General features: G+C 37.0%; 1 protein-coding gene across 1 annotated transcript in view; it reads left to right on the forward strand.

The window, feature by feature from the left end:
• The window catches only part of ADPRHL1 (ADP-ribosylhydrolase like 1), a 40,171-nt gene that overhangs the window by 1,460 nt on the left and 17,748 nt on the right, over nt 1–20,963 (forward strand). Inside the window, exons 2-8 of the mRNA XM_083361658.1 lie at nt 4,856–5,020; nt 8,881–9,006; nt 12,334–12,474; nt 14,403–14,530; nt 15,271–15,403; nt 16,233–16,386; nt 19,557–19,584. Coding sequence (XP_083217784.1) covers nt 4,856–5,020; nt 8,881–9,006; nt 12,334–12,474; nt 14,403–14,530; nt 15,271–15,403; nt 16,233–16,386; nt 19,557–19,584 — 875 coding nt within the window. The remainder of the gene's footprint in view (nt 1–4,855; nt 5,021–8,880; nt 9,007–12,333; nt 12,475–14,402; nt 14,531–15,270; nt 15,404–16,232; nt 16,387–19,556; nt 19,585–20,963) is intronic.

The following is a 20,963-nucleotide window of genomic DNA, read 5'->3' on the forward strand; positions in this document are numbered from 1 at the left end:
GTATAGAAAGCATCACTTGATAACCTTTAAAATAAAGTTATATAGATAACGGAATACGATGTTGATATTTTATTGTTATCTACCAGTTGACAGGAAAAAGGCATTTCACAAAGGATAAATTGGAAACTAACCATGCTATCTGGAAACTAACCATGCTACCTTTCTAGAAAGATGGAAAATAGACACAAATCTATTTTCTGCTTTTGTATTTTGATAGTTCAATTGCTTTGCCATACTTAAAAATATTTATTAGAAATGTAAAATGTTTGTTAGAAATGTTACAAGCACAGTGGATGTTGCACATGTAGTAGTAAAATAGCCATTTTGATATTTATTATTCTCTCTTTTTCTATATTACAATATCTAACAAGGACTCATGCTGATGTGCAATTATTTTCACAAACATAATTAAGAATGATCAATACAAAAACCAAAGCCATGAAACTATCTAAATTCTATAACAAATTAATTCAAATTAAGCAAGATACAATATATAATTAAATAGGCAACCAATAAACAGATGTCCATCCTCAAATGGCTTTCTGAATACAGTAGTTCTCTTTCCAGCCCTTAATAAAATACAAGAATAAAGGTACCATTTGGCCATTTAATTTTATTAGAATCCCAATTTAATTAGTGCAGAAGCAGCTAATGACACTTTTACAGCAGCTTTGTTTATTATACCAATATAATTCCAATTTTATAAAAGGGTCTCTAATCTAGGCCACCAAATGAATACATGGCTACCACTGGTCAAATACAATAGTTCTCAGCCAGAAAAAACAGAGCTACATTGACTTGTTCCTCCATGGGTCAGTACCAGTAGTGCTGCCATTCATCGTGAACCAAACCATTGCTGAGAGGTATTTTGCAAAACAGTGTTGAAGCACCATCTTGAGGGCAGAGGCCAGCATACGGTATGCCAGTAGAAAAACATGCTGGCAGCATTTCCACTACTGATTCTGTCTCAACAAAAAGATGGAATATGGTGCTATGTCAGAACCAAGGGGTCAAGATAAACGGGTGAAAAGCCTCTTGCTGTCAGCTTTCCAGTCTAACACATTGTTTAGAGAACTGGCACCAGAGACGCCATCATTGCCATTTGTCTCCTTCCGGTTTCTTGTACCATCCATGGGAAGAGAAGCAAAGGGGAGAGAAAAGTGAATGTCCTTTTTGTGACAGTTTTCCATGTACCAAGATCAGTCTCCCCTTCCCACTTTTGCATTATCATATGGAAGTGATGGCTGGAGCACTTAAACTCCAAGTGAGGGTAAGGAACTCTTCAATTGCCACTCACATGTGGCCCTCCAGTTTTCTGGATGCATGTCAAAAATGGCAGCTCTCTAACCGCCCTGGTCAGATGGTATGCCAGGGCTGGGTGAACACAGCAAACACAGCAGCACCCTGAATGTGGCAAATCTTTATCCTGGAGAGCTACTCTTGGGTTGCCATCCAGCCAAGTCCTGGCAACCCTAGGATCTGCTACCACTTCATATGTTACATATGAATGTGTATTAGTTCTCTGATGATAGGTCAGGGATGTGTTGAAAGTACATTGATAATTTATGTCCTTTAAATACTATTGCTGCATCTTCTACAGTTGGCAAGGTGCGCAGAAAAGTATGTATGTATCTCTATTTGATTTGCACAGTTGCCCAACTTACAAAAGTGACTTTGAGTGGCTTATAAATGGTTAGAAGCACAATAAACAAAAGAACCAGAAACCAAACCACAACAAAGATCCAAAACAAAATATATGAGGCCAACAACAGCTATACCATTTTTTCAGTTCTGGATGATCTTATTCCATGCTCTGGCCCAATGCCGAGGGGATTAACTAAGTTTATGGAAGATCAGCAAGGTTAGAGCCATCAAAACCATGGGTAAAGTTCTATTCTACAGGACAAGCACTGTAACAAAGAAGACACACATTCCAGGTCTTGCCAGGAGGCACTGTTTCATAAAGGACCTCAGGCATGCCACTATCTTGGATCACCTGAGATGAGCTAACTAAAGATAGTTGATCATATGAATAAGTTGTTGGAAAGTGGACTTGTTTTGAATTTTTGTAAGACAAATGAAAATAAGCAATTTTTAAAAAAATGTATGGTAGAAAGAACTACACTTTTTAATTATAGGAGAATAGTTAAAACTAATTCATAGCTACAGAATAATACAAAATAGAACATTGGAAATATTGAAGGACCATTTTGAAATATGGCATTAGAAGTTAATATCAATAATGTCAATAGTGATGCTTGTTTCTATGGGTAAACTATTTCCAAAAGATGTTATGGAATAAATGGTAGAAGAGGAACAAGTTTTATTTGACACAGCAGAGACAGAATTGACACTAAAAGTGGATGTACAAATGACAGGCTATAAGAATGACATGGAAAAAGATGTCTCATTGGATACAAAAGAAATTGGTTGATGCTTTAACAATCAAGAAGTAATTACAAATAATAAAGAAAGAGATTGATCTTGATAATTGTTTTATATTAGATTTGTAAAAGAGGTTTCTTAAAGCTTGGATTAATCTTATGAGAAAGGGCAAAAGTCCTACAACATTACAGTACTTGAGATTAAGTTATAAGAAATAAAAGAAGGAATATAAAGTTGTTTTATTTGATCAAAATTAAAATACTATAGATATGTTGTTTCTGACAATCCTTAATGAACTTTTGCTAGGACTGAAATGATGCTTTATGGATTTGTTTATAGATAAGAAGTGGGACATGGGACGAAGACATCATAGTTTGTAAATTAAGAGGAGATGAAGTTACTAAAGTTGTTTATATTTGTTGTGATGAAAGTTGGAAGTCCTTCCTTCCTTCCTTCCTTCCTTCCTTCCTTCCTTCCTTCCTTCCTTCCTTCCTTTTGTATTTTTATTTCTTTTAGTTTATATCAGTTATTACTACTGCAATTAAAATATGTAATGCAATTATTTTTAAAAATATGAAGTCACTTAAAGTTGGGGTACTTTTTATCTATACCTCTTTAGTACTGTCTTTGGGCAGGGAAAGTGTGAATGCTCAAGAAATAGTCTTGCTGTCATGTTGGGTTGTTCATTTAAAATGTTAGCACAGTGTTTATTTGTTTTAAAAAGCGAATTCCATTCTAGGAATTATTAGAAAAAGAATTGCTAGTAATCAATGTCCTTCTAGAAACCTACTGGTATACACAATATTCCATCCTATGATTTTACTAATACTGATTAAGTCTCACAAAGTCTCAAGCATTGGAAAAGAGCAAACACAGATATCTAAAATAAATAGAAGGCTAAAGCAAATTCCCTACAAGAAAAATGAATAATAGTTGCAGGATTTGTTCTTAACCTACAGCAATAGAGGATAAGGAGAGACTTAACAGAAGCACATAAATCATAAATGATATGGAAGACATGGGTTCTTTAATTTAATTTTTAGAGCAGAAAGATTCAGTAATACCAAAAATATGAAAAGTGTATTTACATTCTGCAGACTTAACAATAGCATTTCCTACTATTTAGAAAGTTTTAAAGGAGAATTATGCATATTCATAAACAGCTGTGCTATCAGTGATTTCTGATGCTACATCTGAATCACAGCCAACAAACTTTGAATGACTGTCTGCTACACTTCAATAGAAAGAGACATTTATCTTCTATTTGTGAACTTTCTAAATACATCTGTTTGGCCAAATCATGTTACAGAATGCAATGTCTTTTCAGTTCTTATAAAATTGTATTATGGAGATAAAACAATGTTCTTAACTCTGTGATAAAGTAAAAAGAACTCCTGGTTGTACAAAGAACTTTTCACCTTATTTTTTATTTCTAATATTCAACTCATATTCATGAGAATGAAGATAAATATATGTGTCCTAAGATAATGTTGAAGGGTGCAATCTGAGTCAGTCACTAGGAACAAAGGTTTATTCTTCCAAGCTTTCAGGCTCATCCTGGAACTCATCATCGGGGAACTTCTCTCTCTTCCAAATATGTGCACTGGGCTGTTCTATGCTCAGTATATGGCTTCTGGTTGTGTGTAGCTTTTAGTTGTAATTAGGATGTGGATGGCTGGCTATTAAGTTGTTAGCTATTTCCTTGTGCCACCACACCCTCGGTTCCTAAGTACCTGATAGGCTCATGGTTAATCAGCACTCCTATTGACTGACAACAGGCCAGTTTCCCCGGCTTCAATGTTTCTCTGGCTATTTTTGTCCCTGCTCAGCCAACAATAATTGTAGCTGCAAAATTGAATGCATGTCCTTGTTCATTGCAATGTTTCTTGCAATCTGATGATTAGCTTCCTCTCCATCTGTCCCACATAGTTGCAAGGGCATTCCATTCAGGGAATCCTTTAAATTTCATTACAAATTTCTGTCACCTCCAAACTATCTTATTCATGTGTTCCATTTTACATAGAGAATTCTACTGCCATCTTTCTACATTTATAATCATTCACAAATAAAGGATCTGTGGCTCTTAAGAAGTGAACTTCATGTGTCAACCCTGCTGGTTCGGATCACTGAGAAGTGTAGTTCAGTAATATCAGAATTTATACTTTGCTACCATTTAGTGCTTACCTGAATGTTTTGCAGCCTGAACCGTAACTCTCTATTATCCTACATTCATAAACTCACTCAGCAGAGATCAGAATAAGCCAGGGTGAATGTAATAAGACTAACTTGTTGATAACCATGCATAGTTGCCCTATTTATCATTGCCATTCATGTATGCCAAGACTGTTATGATGCAACATGTTAAATGACAATGACAATGAAATAATTGCCCTGTTCAGATATCATTCATGTTCTTCCTTCTGTTTTTAACATTTCCTGCTGTATACACATTTATTTTTTGCCTGCATAGATTATTGGTGCTTAGAAGACCTGTATCGCGATATTGTTAAACGTTATGTTGATGCAGTTGAAAAACTTTCTGAGAGAAGGTCAGATCCTGCTACTATTGAAGGATGCTCCCAACTGAAGCCAGATAATTATCTCCTTGCTTGGCATACACCCTTCAATGAGAAAGGTAGGCTGAACATTTTTTTCACTATTTTAACAAAAGCCATATTACACTCATTTCAGGGGGGAAAATGCAGATCAAAGGCCACATTCTTTTGGCTTCCTAAATTTCTAGGACAAAACAAATGTACAATTATTGTGTTGAATCTAAATTCATTATAAACTAACCTCAGTTAAAAGAAATGCCTACCCATTTATTTAATACTTTTCTTTTGTCTGACCTATTAAAAACCACAGTTGAAAAGGAGGTTTTGTAAATATTCTGGGAACTGTATTTAAAAGTCTCAAGGATTGCAAAAAGTTTGAAGTTTTGGATGTGGATTCCCTGCCCTGTTTCAAAGTAGCCTGAAGTATTAAAGAAAGTGATAAAGAATCTTAGACAAGATCAAGGTAAGTGGGGACTAGGCTAATATTTCTTAAGTATTAACTTAATAAACTACAACTTTTTATACAATCATTTTGAATATATTAGGAGCTGTTGTATCACGGAGACTAGAATACAGTATTGCAGGCTCACTCTGTCCACAGCCAGAAGTTCAATCCTGACCGGCTCACGGTTGACTCAGCCTTCTATCTTTCTGAGGTCGATAAAATGAAAACCCAGATTTTTGGGGGCAAAATGATGACATTTGTAAACCTCTTAGGGAGTGCTGTAAAGCACTATAAAGCGGTATATCTGTGTAAGTGCTATTGCTACTGCTATTGCTATTTTGGCTGCACTTTAATGTATTCAGCTGCTGGCAGATTGCACAGAAGACATTGATATTTACAGTATGTACATACAGAGACACAAGCACCCCCATACACAATATTGAACCAACTTTAGGTAAATATAAACAGGATTGCTTTTGTTTGGTGTGTGCATTTTAAAATACTAAATGCTTGGCACTTGGCTGCTATGTCAATTAACCAGTGAAAAATCATTGCAGATTGCACAGTTTTCCATGCCTTGTAGCCCAGAAAACTACTAAAGTAAACTCACCAAAATGGTGTCATCCAAAGACACATATCATTGTAACTCCCATATTTCTGGAGGATATCAGATTAGGAATGGCTACACCGCTGTCAAAGAATTTACTTCTTCTTGGACCACTCAAATTTAGAGCCTATTTGGTTTGGTATACATAAAGAGTTAGGTTTTTTTGTGTTTCATAAAAAATGTTTTATTGGTTGATCCTGTAAAAATATATGTGATATTTTTTCTCTTTTTACAATAACAAGGAGGAAACTTGTATGCTCCCCTCTGACATGTGGGAAAGAATCATGGTCTTTTGTATCCCTGATCACCAATTCTATATGTGCCTGGAAAAGCATAGTCAGATGCCAAGAATTCCTTGGGCTCAGCTGAGTGTCCTTTTGTAAATTATCTCAGCTTACAAATAGCTCAATATCTATTTCTAGAGTCTTTGTTCTTGGCATGATGCGTTCTGATCCCAGATTTATGTCCTCGAATTTTGTATTTGTATTCATTTCCAGCAATCGGTCATGTTTCATCTGGAGCTGTGCATTTATTAGACAATTTTGCCAGTTTCATTTGTTGAAATCAGATTACTGAGACAATCCAACTGGGCTAAAGGGCTAAAGACAAAACTTCAACTGTCGGTTTGATTTCTCCAATGACTTCACTTTCTTTTTCTCCCGGTGTAGATTGTACAGACCTAACTCACACATATGAAAACTGCAGAACCTGTTCTATGTTCTGAATGTTGTCAAATTTAAGGGGCCATATTTCATGGGTAAAAGCCCAGCTTCCACTGGATGATACAGATTCCAGATCCAGCAATAGGTTAATATGACACTGTTTCATTGGGATATAAGGGCACTCAATTGGAACATCATCGTCTAAGGCAGTGTCATGGCATAAACATTGCAACATACTGTGGCTATTTTTTTTGTCCCATCGCAGTACAGCACTAATATCAAAACAGCTGCCCCTCCTCACTCTCCAGAAAAAAATGATAAAATAAAACTGGGCCAGTCTTAGGCTATAGTTTCCCACTGATGCTCTGTGTCTATCTGATCCATTCTGTGGTTCAGCCAACTGGAATGTAGCAAATTGTCATGACGTAGAAAAATCTGTCTCATACTACTCTATTATTCTGAGAGGACACTTGAGAAGGTGTCAGAAATACCATTACTATAAACCATGAGTGAAAAAATAAGTAACACCTCCTAATGGGAACATGCTATTTTTTTCCACTTTATGTAACTTGGAAAATTCCCAATTAGTCTTTGAACAATAAGACTGAATATACAATATTCCTAATATCATTTAATATAGTGCAGTGATTTACGGTATTAAGTGTCTGGGGTTTGGAGCTGATGAAGCTGGAGTTTTTGATTCCTGTGATAGAGAAAGACATTTTGTAAACAAGCGATAGGCACCAGAAATGCTCAAGGCTAAGAAACAAATCATGCGCTGTTGATCACTTGAAAAGGTGAAGGAAGAGGCCCAGAAATCAAAACCTTGGGATTAATATATATAGTACTGGTAGGGTGTCTAGGTTTCAAAGAGACAAAGGTATTCCTCAACTTATAACCACAATTAAGCTCTCTTTCTGTTGCTAAGAAGACATTTGTTAAGTGAATTTTGCCCCATTTTACGACCTTGTTTGCCACAGTTGTTAAATGAATCACTGTACTTGTTAAATTGGTGACACAGTTGTTAAATGAATCTGGCTTCCACATTGACTTTGCTGGCCAGAAGGTTGCAAAAAGTAATCACATGATCCCAGAATAATGCACCTCTCATAAATATGAGTCAGTTGCCAAGCTCCTGAATTTTGATCATGTGACCATGAGGATGCTGCAATGGTTGTGTGAAAAACGGTTGTAAATCACTTTTTTCAGGGCTGTTGTAACTTTGAACAGTCACTAAATAAACTGTATGCCAAGTACTACCTGTATAGAAATACACCAAATTAATGGTCAAAAGTTTGTTGTTACTAAACATTACAGAACTAAAATGCACCTTTGTTCGATCAATAGTATTTAGAAGTAAGGAGAAATTACTTGGCGTGAAAAATTAATACAACACTCCAAGAGTCATCAGAGGTTCCACAGACCCCTTAATCCCAGGCACAAGCTTTACACACCCACACCCGCACACACCCAAACGTGTCAAAAATCTTTTTCACGAGGGAAAAATTCAGCCTTATTGTGATTTTTCTAATACATTACCCTCATCTGTGGAAATGTAATTTTAGGAAGAAAATTTGTGTGGGAGGGGGTCGGAGGAGGGGAGGAGGGAGTGTGTAAAGCTTATGCTTGGGATTAGGGTGTCTGTGGACCCTCTGATGACTCTTGCATGATGAGGAGTCTTCTGTTGTTGTTTTTTGTGTTATTCTTAACTTAAGCATTGATTATATTGTAAGCTGCCCAGAGCCTTTTTAAAATTTTATTTTATTGACTTTATCAAATCCAATAAAAAAGAAAATATCAAAAATTTTCTTCAAAACTCTTGTGTGCATTCCAAATTATTAATTTCTCTAAAAACCTGCTCCTGGTTTATCTTGGTTTTTTAAAGTCTGTATTATTATGGTTCATCACAGGGTCAGCTAGATGTTTAAATTGGATTTGGCATTCTTATCCACCTATAGCCTCCTTCCCAAGGACATGAGATAAAAAGATCTTGTTGTGTGATGGTGTTAAAGGTATTGTTGCAAGATATATGCTGTTTCAACTAAAGCTGCCTTTTGCAATTGACTGATGGTGAATTATTATTAATATTTATTACATTTATATGCTACAGTATTTATATTATGCTATTTCTATGGATTTCTTTGTATTTAATTAAATTGTTTGTGCAACCATTTTAAAACAGTGGGATGTACTTTATTAATGTACATGTTGTTGTTTATCATGTAGGCTCAGGGTTTGGTGCAGCTACAAAAGCCATGTGTTTAGGGATGAAATACTGGAAGCCGGAAAGGCTGGAAACTCTCATTGAAGTGAGCATTGAAGTTGGACGAATGACTCATAATCATCCTACAGGTAATATCCAGGAGAATGTGCTTGGTCATCCTGTATAAAACACTGTCATTAGCAAATGACTGAGTGTAGTAATACATATCCTGGCTGATGGGTACCATAAGTTTTATTTGATATCTGTATAATTAAAGGCATATGATCTATTATACTGAACATACGTTCTAATATACTAGCTCCCTTAAGCTTAGAACTGCACTAATCATATGAAGACAAACACTGAAGTAGACGGGTGGGATTGGGTGTGGAAAGGATCATTTATCTGTCCCTACCCATCAGAAAATATACAGCTAGTACTCCTGGTTGTGTTTCTTGTCTAGAGTATGTTGCAAGCTAACTGATACTTACACATGCACACAAATATGAGAAGAAAATAATTATAGGAAGAATTTGCAAGAAAGTTGCTTGATGTTTTCTGGAAGAGCTGAGATAATAACATGTAAGATTCTAATATTAAAAACAAAATGTAAAAGGTTAGATAAGTTAATGCAGGAATGCACAAATGTTTGCCAGTAACCCTATTTTATTTAGTCATTAAGAAGTTCAATCTGTTGTAAGGACTCACTTCCAAATACATGTGCCTAGATTTAGAAGCTATATTTTATGTTCCAAGTGGAATCCTAGGGCCAAGGATTCCAAAGTGTGATTTGATTGCAATATGACAGGTTCACATTCTGAATTAACATATGTTTTCCCAGTTGTAGTTCAGGGAGCAATGGGAAGGAGCTATGAAAAAAAAGATGGGGATCATAGGTATAACCTAAAGAGGAATAGAGTCAATGGGGCAATTGCCCCAAAAGGAACTAAAGTAAGTAGGGTGGATGGGCAGCAGGAGAAGCAGCCACCAGGAACCAATAGTAAACCTACAAGTATGCTTACTAGGGAATTTAACACATCTGGAAAAATCCTGGTTAGGGAAAGATGCATAAACAGTGACACACTATAATCTGAGCATGCATTAATGGCAAACTTTCTTTTTCTCTGACTTCCTACTAAATGTCAGATGAAAATCAGCCCTAATGCACTTAAAATAGATATATCATATTTTCTAGAAACCAATATGTGCATTCAGTACAAGAGCAGTTGCCCTAAAAATGTGAGAAATCAGTAAATGAATTAATCAATTATTGCCCCCAGTAACTGTAAACTAAAATTCAAATCAGACTCCTCTCCAAGCATTGACATGCAATGGGATATTAATTCATCTTTTAAGTTGTGCTGAGAATCATTAAAAGTTTATTTTGAATTTCTGCATCCCATTCTCATGTCACAATCATTGAGATCAGAACTGCATATAGAAATAAAATAAGTCACCATCCTGGAATGTTACCATGAAAACATGCCAGCCAGCTACCTCCTAAAGGCAGATACAAGTAGCAGGTCATAGCTATTCTCTGAAATGTTCCGAAGTTATGATTACATGCTGGCAGTGGTACAAAAGGCATTATGAACATCTTTGACACAGGGCCAGTTTTAAATTAATTTTTCTTTCTTAAAAAAAGTTTAAGGAAATATAGAGCTTGAAGCCTCACAGCACATGTTTTTATTATGCTACCATTAGCATTATACTTTGGCCATTTGGGGATGTTTATAAAGCATTTAAAAATTTTAAGTAGCCCCACGTGGTCAAACTAAACACTGTTAAATATAGCATAATCTTTTATTTTGTTCTTTAAATAACTGTTATTGGGCTGCTGGTTAGAAGAAATATCTGTATGTTCTGTACCAGCCTGCTACCGGCCCTGCAGAAAAGGCAGGGACAACCCCTTTTACAAGAAGGCAAGAGGCTGGAATTACGCCTGCCAAATTTATTACCACAAAAACAAACGGAACAAGACAAACCAAGAAACAGGAGCTTTAAGAAACATGAACTATCCAAGCGGTTGCTTTCAGCAAACCAGCCCTTCCCCCACATTCCCCTTATATAGAGTTCAGGGCGTGGCTTCTCTCTGCCTCCTTCCGAGAAGCCCCATTGCCTTCCTCTGTTTACTCCTAATTGACTGCCTCCTGCGTCGGGCATCCTTGAACAGGGCCAGCTGTGGGTCATCTTCATCCACGCTGTCAGGCTCACACAGCTGGGTCTCCGTGGTGACCAAGTGGGAGGGGCCTGGCTGAGGGCTCTCATCAGCAAGATCTTCAACCCCCTCAGCAAGGTCTTCAACACCCCCCCTCCTCCTCCTCTGAGTCGTCCGACCCAACTGCCAAACCCACAGGCTGACCCTGAATCACAACACTGTATATAAAAAGACAGAGGTTGTTAGTAGGCTGCATTAACAGAGGGATAGGCTGCATTAACAGAGGGATAGAATCAAGATCAAGTGAAGTACTAATACCACTTTAAAATGCTTTGGTAAGGCCACACCTGGAATACTGCATCCAGTTTTGGTCACCACGATGTAAAAAAGATGTCGAGACTCTAGAAAGGGTACAGAGAAGAGCAACAAAGATGATTAGGGGGCTGGAGGCTAAAACATATAGGGAATGGTTGCTGGAATTGGGTATGTGTAGTTTAATGAAGAGAAGGGTGAGGGGTGACATGATAGCAGTGTTCCAATATCTCAGGGGCTACCACAAAGAAGAGGGAGTCAAGCTATTCTCCAAAGCACCTGAAAGCAGGACAAGAAGCAACGGATGGAAACTAGTCAAGGAGAGAAGCAACCTAGAACTAAGGAGAAACTTCCTGACAGTTAGAACAATTAACCAGTGGAACAACCTGCCTCCAGAGGTGGTGAATGCTCCAACACTGGAGGTTTTTAAGAAGAGACTGGACAGCCATTTGCCTGAAATGGTATAAGGTTTACTGCCTGAGCAGGGGGTTGGACTAGATGACCTCCAAGGTCCCTTCCAACTTTATTATTATTATTATTATTATTATTATTGTTGTTGTTGTTGTTGTTGTTGTTGTTGTTGTTGTTTTTAATTCCATTTATATCCCGCCCTTCTCCGAAGACTCAGGGCGGCTTACAAGCTTAGCAGTTGTTGTTGTTGTTGTATTTCAAAGTGGATCATTAAAAGTACAGGTGCTTTATAAAGCAACAACTCCTAAATACTAAGTAAAGGAAGCATTATTTGGATTCAGATAACTTATGTCACGATTGCTTCTTCAATTTTTCAAAAAGGTGTTGAAACTATGTTATTTGTCTGATCCATAAAATAAAGCAGATGAAATTTTAACCTTTAAATAGCTACTTCAGTCTCACAAAATGATCCCTCCTAAAACATTTATTTTCTTACGCACACATAGATATGGTTCTGTCCACAAACTCTTTTTTTTTAAAATGTATTAGCTTTTTTTTAACCATACACACATTCATCTTTATATGCTAATTTCAGGCTTCCTAGGATCCCTCTGTGCAGCTCTGTTTGTTTCGTATGCAATCCAAGGAAAGCCACTGGTCCAATGGGGAAGAGAGATGATGAAAGTCGTTCCAATGGCCGAAGAATATTGCAAAAAGACCATCAGGCACATGGCAGGTAAAACTGATTAATTGGGCATTTCAAATTCATAAAAGGTTAAAAAAATCAGTTTTTAAAATTCTCAGTAACTTTGTTTAGTTTCCCATGGTGGCGTAGTGCTTAGAATGAAGTATTGCAGGCTAATTATGCCAACTGCCAGGGGTTCGATGCTCACCAGCCCAAGTTTGACTCAGCCTTCCATCCTTCCAAGGTTGGTAAATGGGGACCCAGATTGTTGGGGACAATATGCTGACTCTGTTAACTGCTTAGAGTGGACTATAAAGCATTATGAAGCGGTATATAAGTCTAACTGCTATTGCTATTGCTACTGCTACCCTTTCTAGTAATTAATTTCACTTGCCATTTTGAGTCTGAATTTAAATTTAAATGATATTGTGAGATAAGAAGTTGGGTAAGAAATGTAATGAAATATTAATTTAAAAATAACAACACATAATAGATCAGTGATACTGATACATATGCATAAACAATGTGCTTTTAACAGGCCCTCCATTTTTTTTAATGGAAGTTCTTCCACTTTTATTCAAACTGTTGTTGTTTCTCAAGAGTAGAGCAGGTGCAGGATTAACACTTATAGGTCTGTCTCTCACAGGAGGACGCTGGCATTTGCTCAGGGCAATGTCATCTCTAAGCTAAACATGCAAACCTTTTGAAGCATGTGCTTGTAACCCCGTCATTGTGGAAAACAGTGCTATTTTAGAAAGCATGGAGAGAGGTTGAAAAAATAGATCCCTGCTTGAATCACAACCGAACCCTGTTTTTCCAACATATTTGGCTGGCTAAACAATGATAAAAGTTTCTTTCTTTCATTCTTTCCTACTCAACAGCTCTAAATGATACATGGTAGCACTAACCTAAATATAATGAAGAAAATAAATACAATTTAGATAGCTTATACCGCAGCTACTTCACTAATTACTTTTCCCCCTGAAATCAAAGATAATTTCCTAAACAGAAAGAGCTCTAACATAAAATATGTTTAGACATATTTCTAACACAATATCATGGTGTCAGGAAATACATTTAAGGCAGAATAGCAGGGCACATTTTAAGAATATTTCTTAAGAGAAAAAGTCAAAGATGAATTTCCCTAAAAAAAATTTTTGTATCTTTCACCCAGATTCATATAACACTTGCATAATATTCAAGTATACAGCTTAAATGTGATACTCATTATATTAACAAAAAATATTACAGGGTTCAGATTGTGTATCAAAAGCTGATTGGGCTTTCGTTACCTTCAATGACTATGTTACTATATTTAGTTATTTAGTTGGCTATGTTACTACGGCATACTGTGTTAAAGAAAGCCCTTGAAAATGGCCTAAAAATGAAATTAGTATAAATCCTATTACAGCCAGATTGCTAACAAAACTTGGCTTCCATAAATGCATTAAGCAGTAAGAAAACATCTTAAAAGATTTCCAGGCTCAAGTCTAAATTCACACATAAACTCAAAGTGCAGAAGGAGATGGACAGATCTACCCTGCTTATTTCATATTTTGTGTTTATTTCTTCAGTTCAATCATGTCTAATTCTCAGACGCTGCCTAAACAAGCTCCTGTAGTTTTCTTCGAAAGGGTTTTTCAGAAGTGGTTTGCTATTCATCCTTCCTAGAGTTGAAAGAAGTGACTAACCGAAAGTTATGCAGTTGGCTTTGTGGCAAAAGTGGATCTAGAACTCACAGTCTCCTGGTTTCTAGTCTCATGCCTTAACCACAACACTAAATAGGGTCTCTGTTTTGTGTTAGCTGATTCTAATTCTCTGTCTTTATGGAAATAAAAATCTTCCAAACCAATTCTCTACCGTACAATATTGGTTGTTATTAATGACAAAGTATTATAACAGCATTATTTGACTATTCTTGACTGGAATAATTTTTCAAGATTAAATATATTATAATTGCACATTTATTTTCCATTCAGAATATCAGGAACACTGGTTTTACTTTGAAGCAAAATGGCAATTTTATTTGGAGGAGAGAGAGATCAATGAAGAAAACCAGAATAAACCTCATTTTCCTGACAATTATGATGCTGAAGAAAGAGAAAAGGTACGTTCTTCAACAAACAACTGTTTAAACTCTGTGTGTCTGGGGAGGGGAGGAATAGATATGATACTTTTCTTACTAAAAATGAATGTTATACTGTAATTATGAAACCAAATGACAGAGGTTGTGTCTCAAAAAGTCAGGTTTTATAGAATAAAGTTTAACTTGGTCATTTTTAAGAGAAATAGTAATAAAAACAATGACAAGTGATAAAAAGTAGTGACTGTTGGTATATAGCAGGGGTCAGCAACCTGAAACAGTGAAAGAGCCACTCAGAACCAGTTCCCTCACAAAAGGAAAAACTGGGAGCTGCAAAAAATGTGTTCACATGTGCGTACATGCGTGCATGCGCAGAACAGGGTTTGAAGAGTGGAGCCAAGGCGAGATATGCACCTACCCTGCATATTTGAATTGATTGATTGAACTTTTTTAGTCCACCTTTTTTTTTTTGGACTGCACATGGCAGAGGACTGGGAGCTGCAGGAGACGGCTGAAAGAGCCGCATGCGGCTCTGGAGCCACAGGTTGCAGACCTGTGGTATATAGTGAACCAGTGATCAATGGGTAGATATTACTCAAAGCATTAAAAGCAAATAAATCAAGAAACTTGAAAACATAAACTGTAATTTAATGTTTCTTTATCAATCTATATTTTTAAAACATGCAAACTGAGAGATTTATATCTGCATGTTCTGGTTTGCATTTTGTCAAATTGACACAGTCAGTTGTTAATTATCCATTTAGACATACCGGAGATGGAGTTCTGAAGGTCGTGGTGGAAGGAGAGGTCATGATGCTCCCATGATTGCATATGATGCTCTCTTAGGATGTGGTGGTGACTGGACAGAGCTTTGTAACAGGGCAATGTTCCATGGTGGTGAGTAAACTACTTTTTGTATTTCTTCTATAATTCAATCCTTATAGAAATTAAAAAGCAACAGCAGCTTTCCTCAACCAAAAGTTGTCAATATGTCTTGGTCTATAAGTCATATACTGTAATTCCTGCCAGTCTGGCCAGTATCTCATTGAAAGTTCTATTGTTCAACCATTGTCAATATTTTCACTGCAGGACTCGCGTTCCATTACAGATAGCAGGATAATCTTATTTAAAGAATGTAATAGTGACAGCCGTTTAGAGATTACCTTGTATTTAAGTTCAAGTCTATAAGCATCTTAGGGTACTTCCTACCTAATAACTTAGGGTGATATAATACTTTTCTTCACTATGCTATTTTGGTATAAGAATGATAAGAAAGCAAACCATTATCAGTTGAAATGTCAGCTGATATTAATCAGGAATAGTTTGTGGTAGTAACACAGAATATCTGCTGGTTTTCTATGCAGCTGATTGAGGGGATTGTACATGAAGAGAATGAAAGAATTCTAATTTTGGATGAAATCATCATTTTTTATAAATCCAAAGCTGATTAATAAATGCATTGATTCACATAAAACATTACAGCAGTGGGGCACAGTGTCGTCATCTTACTTCTGTGATGTGCTGGGTTTTGATTTTTTTCACAGTTCGTGCTGATTGAAATTGAGGATGAAGATGCTGGGGAAATTTTAGAGATTCAGTTCACAATGAGGCCCAGAAACCTGTCAGAAATACAATCTTGATCATTGTTTGGTAATTGCCTAATCTTTCGCTCATGGTTAAAGTCCCTTAATGGAGCTAACTGTTCATTTGTGCTTTTGATTTTTAGGCGAGAGTGCAGCTACGGGATCAATCGCTGGCTGCTTATATGGGCTGCTCTATGGCCTCAACAAGGTTCCTAAAGGCTTATACCAGGAACTTGAGCAAAGGGAGAGGCTCGAAAGCTTGGGGGAAAGTATTTTCCAACGATCTTCAGAAGAAAAGTAAAGATACTTTTAATTTTTTATTTTATAATAAACTGGTAACCACTTTTGAAAACACATTTGCAGGAGGTAAACAAGAAAAGACCAGATGCCCCCTTTTGTTTAAGATTATACTACTCAGTAATAACGATATGCTCATCTTCCCCCAGGATATTAGGATCGTTGCCCTGAAGCATTTAAGCACAGTTGGCAGTCAGCGTTTTAGAATACCTTTAAAAATTATCTATGCTTCTCCAAAGGTAGAATCTTGGCATCCATTTTAAATAGTAACTCTTCTAAAAAAAATTTATATGACATGAATTTCTGCCTCACTTTGTTAATTAATGTCACCCTGTCATCTATATGCTCATTTTCACTTATGCTATCATTGCATATAAAAATATAATGCTATCTGCACACTAGAGATTGCTTTCATCACCCCTCTAAAAGAGCATTGTTACTTTTTCATGCACTCATTTTCCCTGAAATTCTTAATCTGCACTCCTGTCACTTCCTTTTAATTTGACTTCTGTGTCAGACTTGCAGTGCCATTCTTTTAAAGAGCGAGAGCTAGAGGGACAGCTAACACCAGGAAGTGATCCAAGAAAAGGCAGAAAATAGTTATCCAAATCTTTCAAATAAATGTAAAAAAAAATCCACAAAAGTACAATGGTTCCTAGTTTAGCCTTTCAGATTTTTCAATGTTTTTTTTTTAAAAAAGACAAAATTTGTAATTCTTCAGGTAGCTAAAATTCTTGTAAATAAATGAATGTTATGCCTCTTCATAAGCATTGTTCTTTATTTTCGCACTGTGCTTATTGCATGTTCCTGTATGTTGTCACTGGAATTTTTGCTTGCAGTTGTCACTAGAGGTCAAGGTTAAAGTGATTTATTTGTAGGCAGACATTTCTTCTGTTTTGATTCCTTCCACTTACATATTGAGTCAGGATTCAGGCTCATGCATATTTACCTGGGAATAAATTGAATTTGCCATGATTTATATCCAAGTAGATAAACACAGGATTACAATAGCAGAACACCTGGGTCTCAATAAAATTAATAATAAAAGCTTACTTAATTTTCACTCATTTCCATAGGACTTAAGTATGACTAATTGTGACTATAGGAAGAATGATCAATTCTACTCCAACAATTCTGAATCAATGGGCTGGACTTTTCCCCCCATCTTTTCCCAATTCTATTCACCCTTGTTTTTCTTTCCCTTTAAACATCTTTCTTCCTGTTCATGCTATGGTGAAAGATGATAAAGTCTAGGAGACAAAGGACTTAGGTAGAGATACCAATAAGGCCTGGTTTTTCTCTTGGCATCTGTGTCAAAATCTGCATGATTGAAGCCTAACTGCTTTTGTATATGCATCAATGTCACATGCAGAAAAGGGTGGGATTTTTAATCACGATCTTATTCCCATCAGGCAAATTTGGACTCCTCCCATTACATAAATACCGCTGGTCTTTCATCCATTAATTTAGGACTGGTTTACATAGTCCTTTACTGACTAACTAAAATAACTAATGCACTGCCCTAAAACAGCCATTCCTAATTCCTGCTCTATAGTATACCTTCCTGTACTTTTCAAAGAATGCATATCCAGGCATATACTGTATTTTCCGGTGTATAAGACGACTGGGCGTATAAGACGACCCCCCAACTTTTGAGATGATTTTCAAGATTTTTCGTCTTATACGCCGGAAAATCAGCGAGCCCGGAAAGGAGCACTCCTTATCAGCCGGGGAGTGCGTGCATGTGCAGGACTGCCCTGCCGGCTCCCGCCCGATGCCGGACAGCTCCGCCGATGCCGCCTCAAGAGGGAAGAGCGTGAGGCGCCTGCCATGGCTCCCCGAGGACTCCTTAGGAGCCGGGGAGCGCGTGCATGCGCAGGACTGCCCTGCCAGCTCCCGCCAGACGCCAGCTTGCCCTGCTTCCTCCACAGTGAGAGGGGAGGGTGTGCCTTCCCAGGCTCGCTGACTTGCAGCCAAGCCGGAGCCGAAAGGGGCTTTTCCTTCCACCCACCCTTTGGAATAGATGCAAGAGCTCCTGGGGTCTGGCGTTTGCAAGGGGGAGGGGAAGGGGCTGAGAGGCTCTTGGGGGTGGGAAGGGAGAGTCACGTTGGAGGGGGGACTGGACTAAGGAGGCTTGAAGTTGCTTTGCAAGAACGGGGGCGCTCGATTGATTTATGTACTATTTTCCGGCGTATAAGACGACTGGGCGTATAAGACAACCCCCCCAACTTTTGAGATGATTTTCATGGGTTAAAAAGTCATCTTACACGCCGGAAAATACGGTAAAATGTACAGCTATTCTTAGTGGTTGAAAACTGCTCAGATGAAGAAAATAGTCATTGAAATAAAACTATGCACTTATGTGTTGGCCAGGCACTAATTTAGCACTGGCTAAATAAAAGATTATTCTAATTTGCTATGTCATTAACGGTAACAAAAACATGAGTTTTAGCTTAGATATGCTACATTTCCTGATTCTTTAACACCTCCACTGTAAGAGGAAGGTGAAAGTATTTGTGAATCAATCTCTGAATTAGGGAAATATGTACGTACAAAGTACTTTGAATTTTAGTTCTCACAACCCCTTTCCTACTGATGATGCTGGTTGACTGAAGGGTATTGAAATATAGTCCAGTGTTTCTCAATCTTGACCAGCTTGCTGGCTGGGGAATTCTGGGAGTAGAAGTCCACACAGCTTAGAGTAGCCAAGGTTGAGAAACAGTGAAATATACAATATCTGGAAGGGAGGAGATTGCCTATCCTTGTCCTACATCCTTCTGAAGTTTCTGTTAGAAGTATCTTGCTTCTTTACTAAAGGGGTTAGAGTGAAGGATTGTATATGTCACTCTATTAATGTATTTGTACATTAAAAAATAAATTATAGTGGTTCTATGGATTGCATCATATATTGCTTTCTACCGTCATGATGCATAGTTCCTACAGTTGGTTATTATATACCACATTTCCTATGTTTTGGAAGAATCCCATACTTTAACACGCAGGTCAATATGTTGTAGGAACAAGCCACCATGCTGCCTGCTTAACCCACTTCCTGGTCATGGGTTCCTAGGGGTTGCTGCAGAGGAAGAACTATTACCAAACTTTCATAAGTTCATAATATTTCCTGGGAGCTGAAATAATTATTATTATTTATTTCCTGCTTGATATAGATCACCTGGCAAAACACAACTGTCCAAGGTAATATATAATATTAATAAATAATAAAAATGCAATTATCTTGCATAACAAGCTCATAAAATTTAACTGCTTTTTATGCCCTTAAACATTAGCAACACAATTAACATTAATGCAGTGTTTTTGCTTTACCCATAATACCGCAGAATGCTTTCCCACATTACAGAGATAATGTAGAAGTGAACTGTATGGATTTGGCTCTGAATATTTAGACTGAATGAGTACAGTTGCAAAACCAGCATCAGCTACAAAACTTTTTGTTTGTTTGTTAACTAGTGGAATAGTCAATCTATGTATTATAAATGCATCACAGTCCTAGTTGCAACTGAAATGTTTTGGTCGTGACAAATTCCCATTTGTTAAAAGCAAAGTTTAAAAGCATCTGAAATGTTTAATCATCTTGAGCTTATGTTTTCATAATGGAAAGAGAACCCAGTGACAGGCAGGGTTCTGATGCTGAGATCTGGCTCAGTAAATGTGTGCCACAATCCTCAAAGCAACACTTCCCTCTGTCATGTATTTATCATGGAGAGGACCCAGCAGAACTTGCTTTTAATAAAAGTGTTGTCACAGATGTAATGTTATGTGTATGTGGGGGGGATGATGAGTAGGAGAGAAACTTGCCCTTCAGGAAGATATAATGATTTGACCAAATACTGGCTTTGAATTGCTTATTTCATTCAGTGATGGTCAGTGCACATTTTTTTTCTTCTGTGCTGTCTTTGTTGAATATGGTAAAGGTTTATATAAAGGGAGCCTGTGATGATAATACTGTTTCAGTCAAATGTTCCTATGTGCAGCATTATCCATAAGTGAAACACCGCATACTGGATTCTGTCATTTTAATTTTCAGAAAGAGGAAGAATATTTATTCAGCATGAAGTTATAAATTTCAGATTATGAGAAACTGCAATTACAACAAATGTTAAAACAGTTTGTGCCTTCCTCCCCCAAATCTGGCCCTGGTCCTTCTGTTTGCAGGACATAAATGCTAGTAGTATTTTTGTCATTATGTGATTCTTATTGAGCAAGGAATAAATAGTTACCTGGCTTTACAATGATCTGGATGGCAGAATTAATATGAGCATCAGTTCATGTTGCTTCTTGGAATCAGACATGTGTTACATGGGCTGGCCACTTTCTTGTTATGTGGTATTAAGGATGAAATCCTGTGTTATTGGAATCAATAATTTCCTTTGCCCTTGACCTCATCAGATTTCATCTGAAAACAATTGTTGTCCTGCTTCTGCTTATATATGAAGAGGTATAAAAACATAATCCTATTTTGATCTGTAAGATGAATCTCATTCACGTACTATTTTATTATTTGATGAATTAACTAGCTAAGATTTTCAAGGTGCTAGAAAGCTGAAACCACTGGG

This window comes from Vipera ursinii (genome assembly GCF_947247035.1).
Source record: "Vipera ursinii genome assembly, chromosome: 4".
NCBI lineage: Eukaryota > Metazoa > Chordata > Lepidosauria > Squamata > Viperidae > Vipera > Vipera ursinii.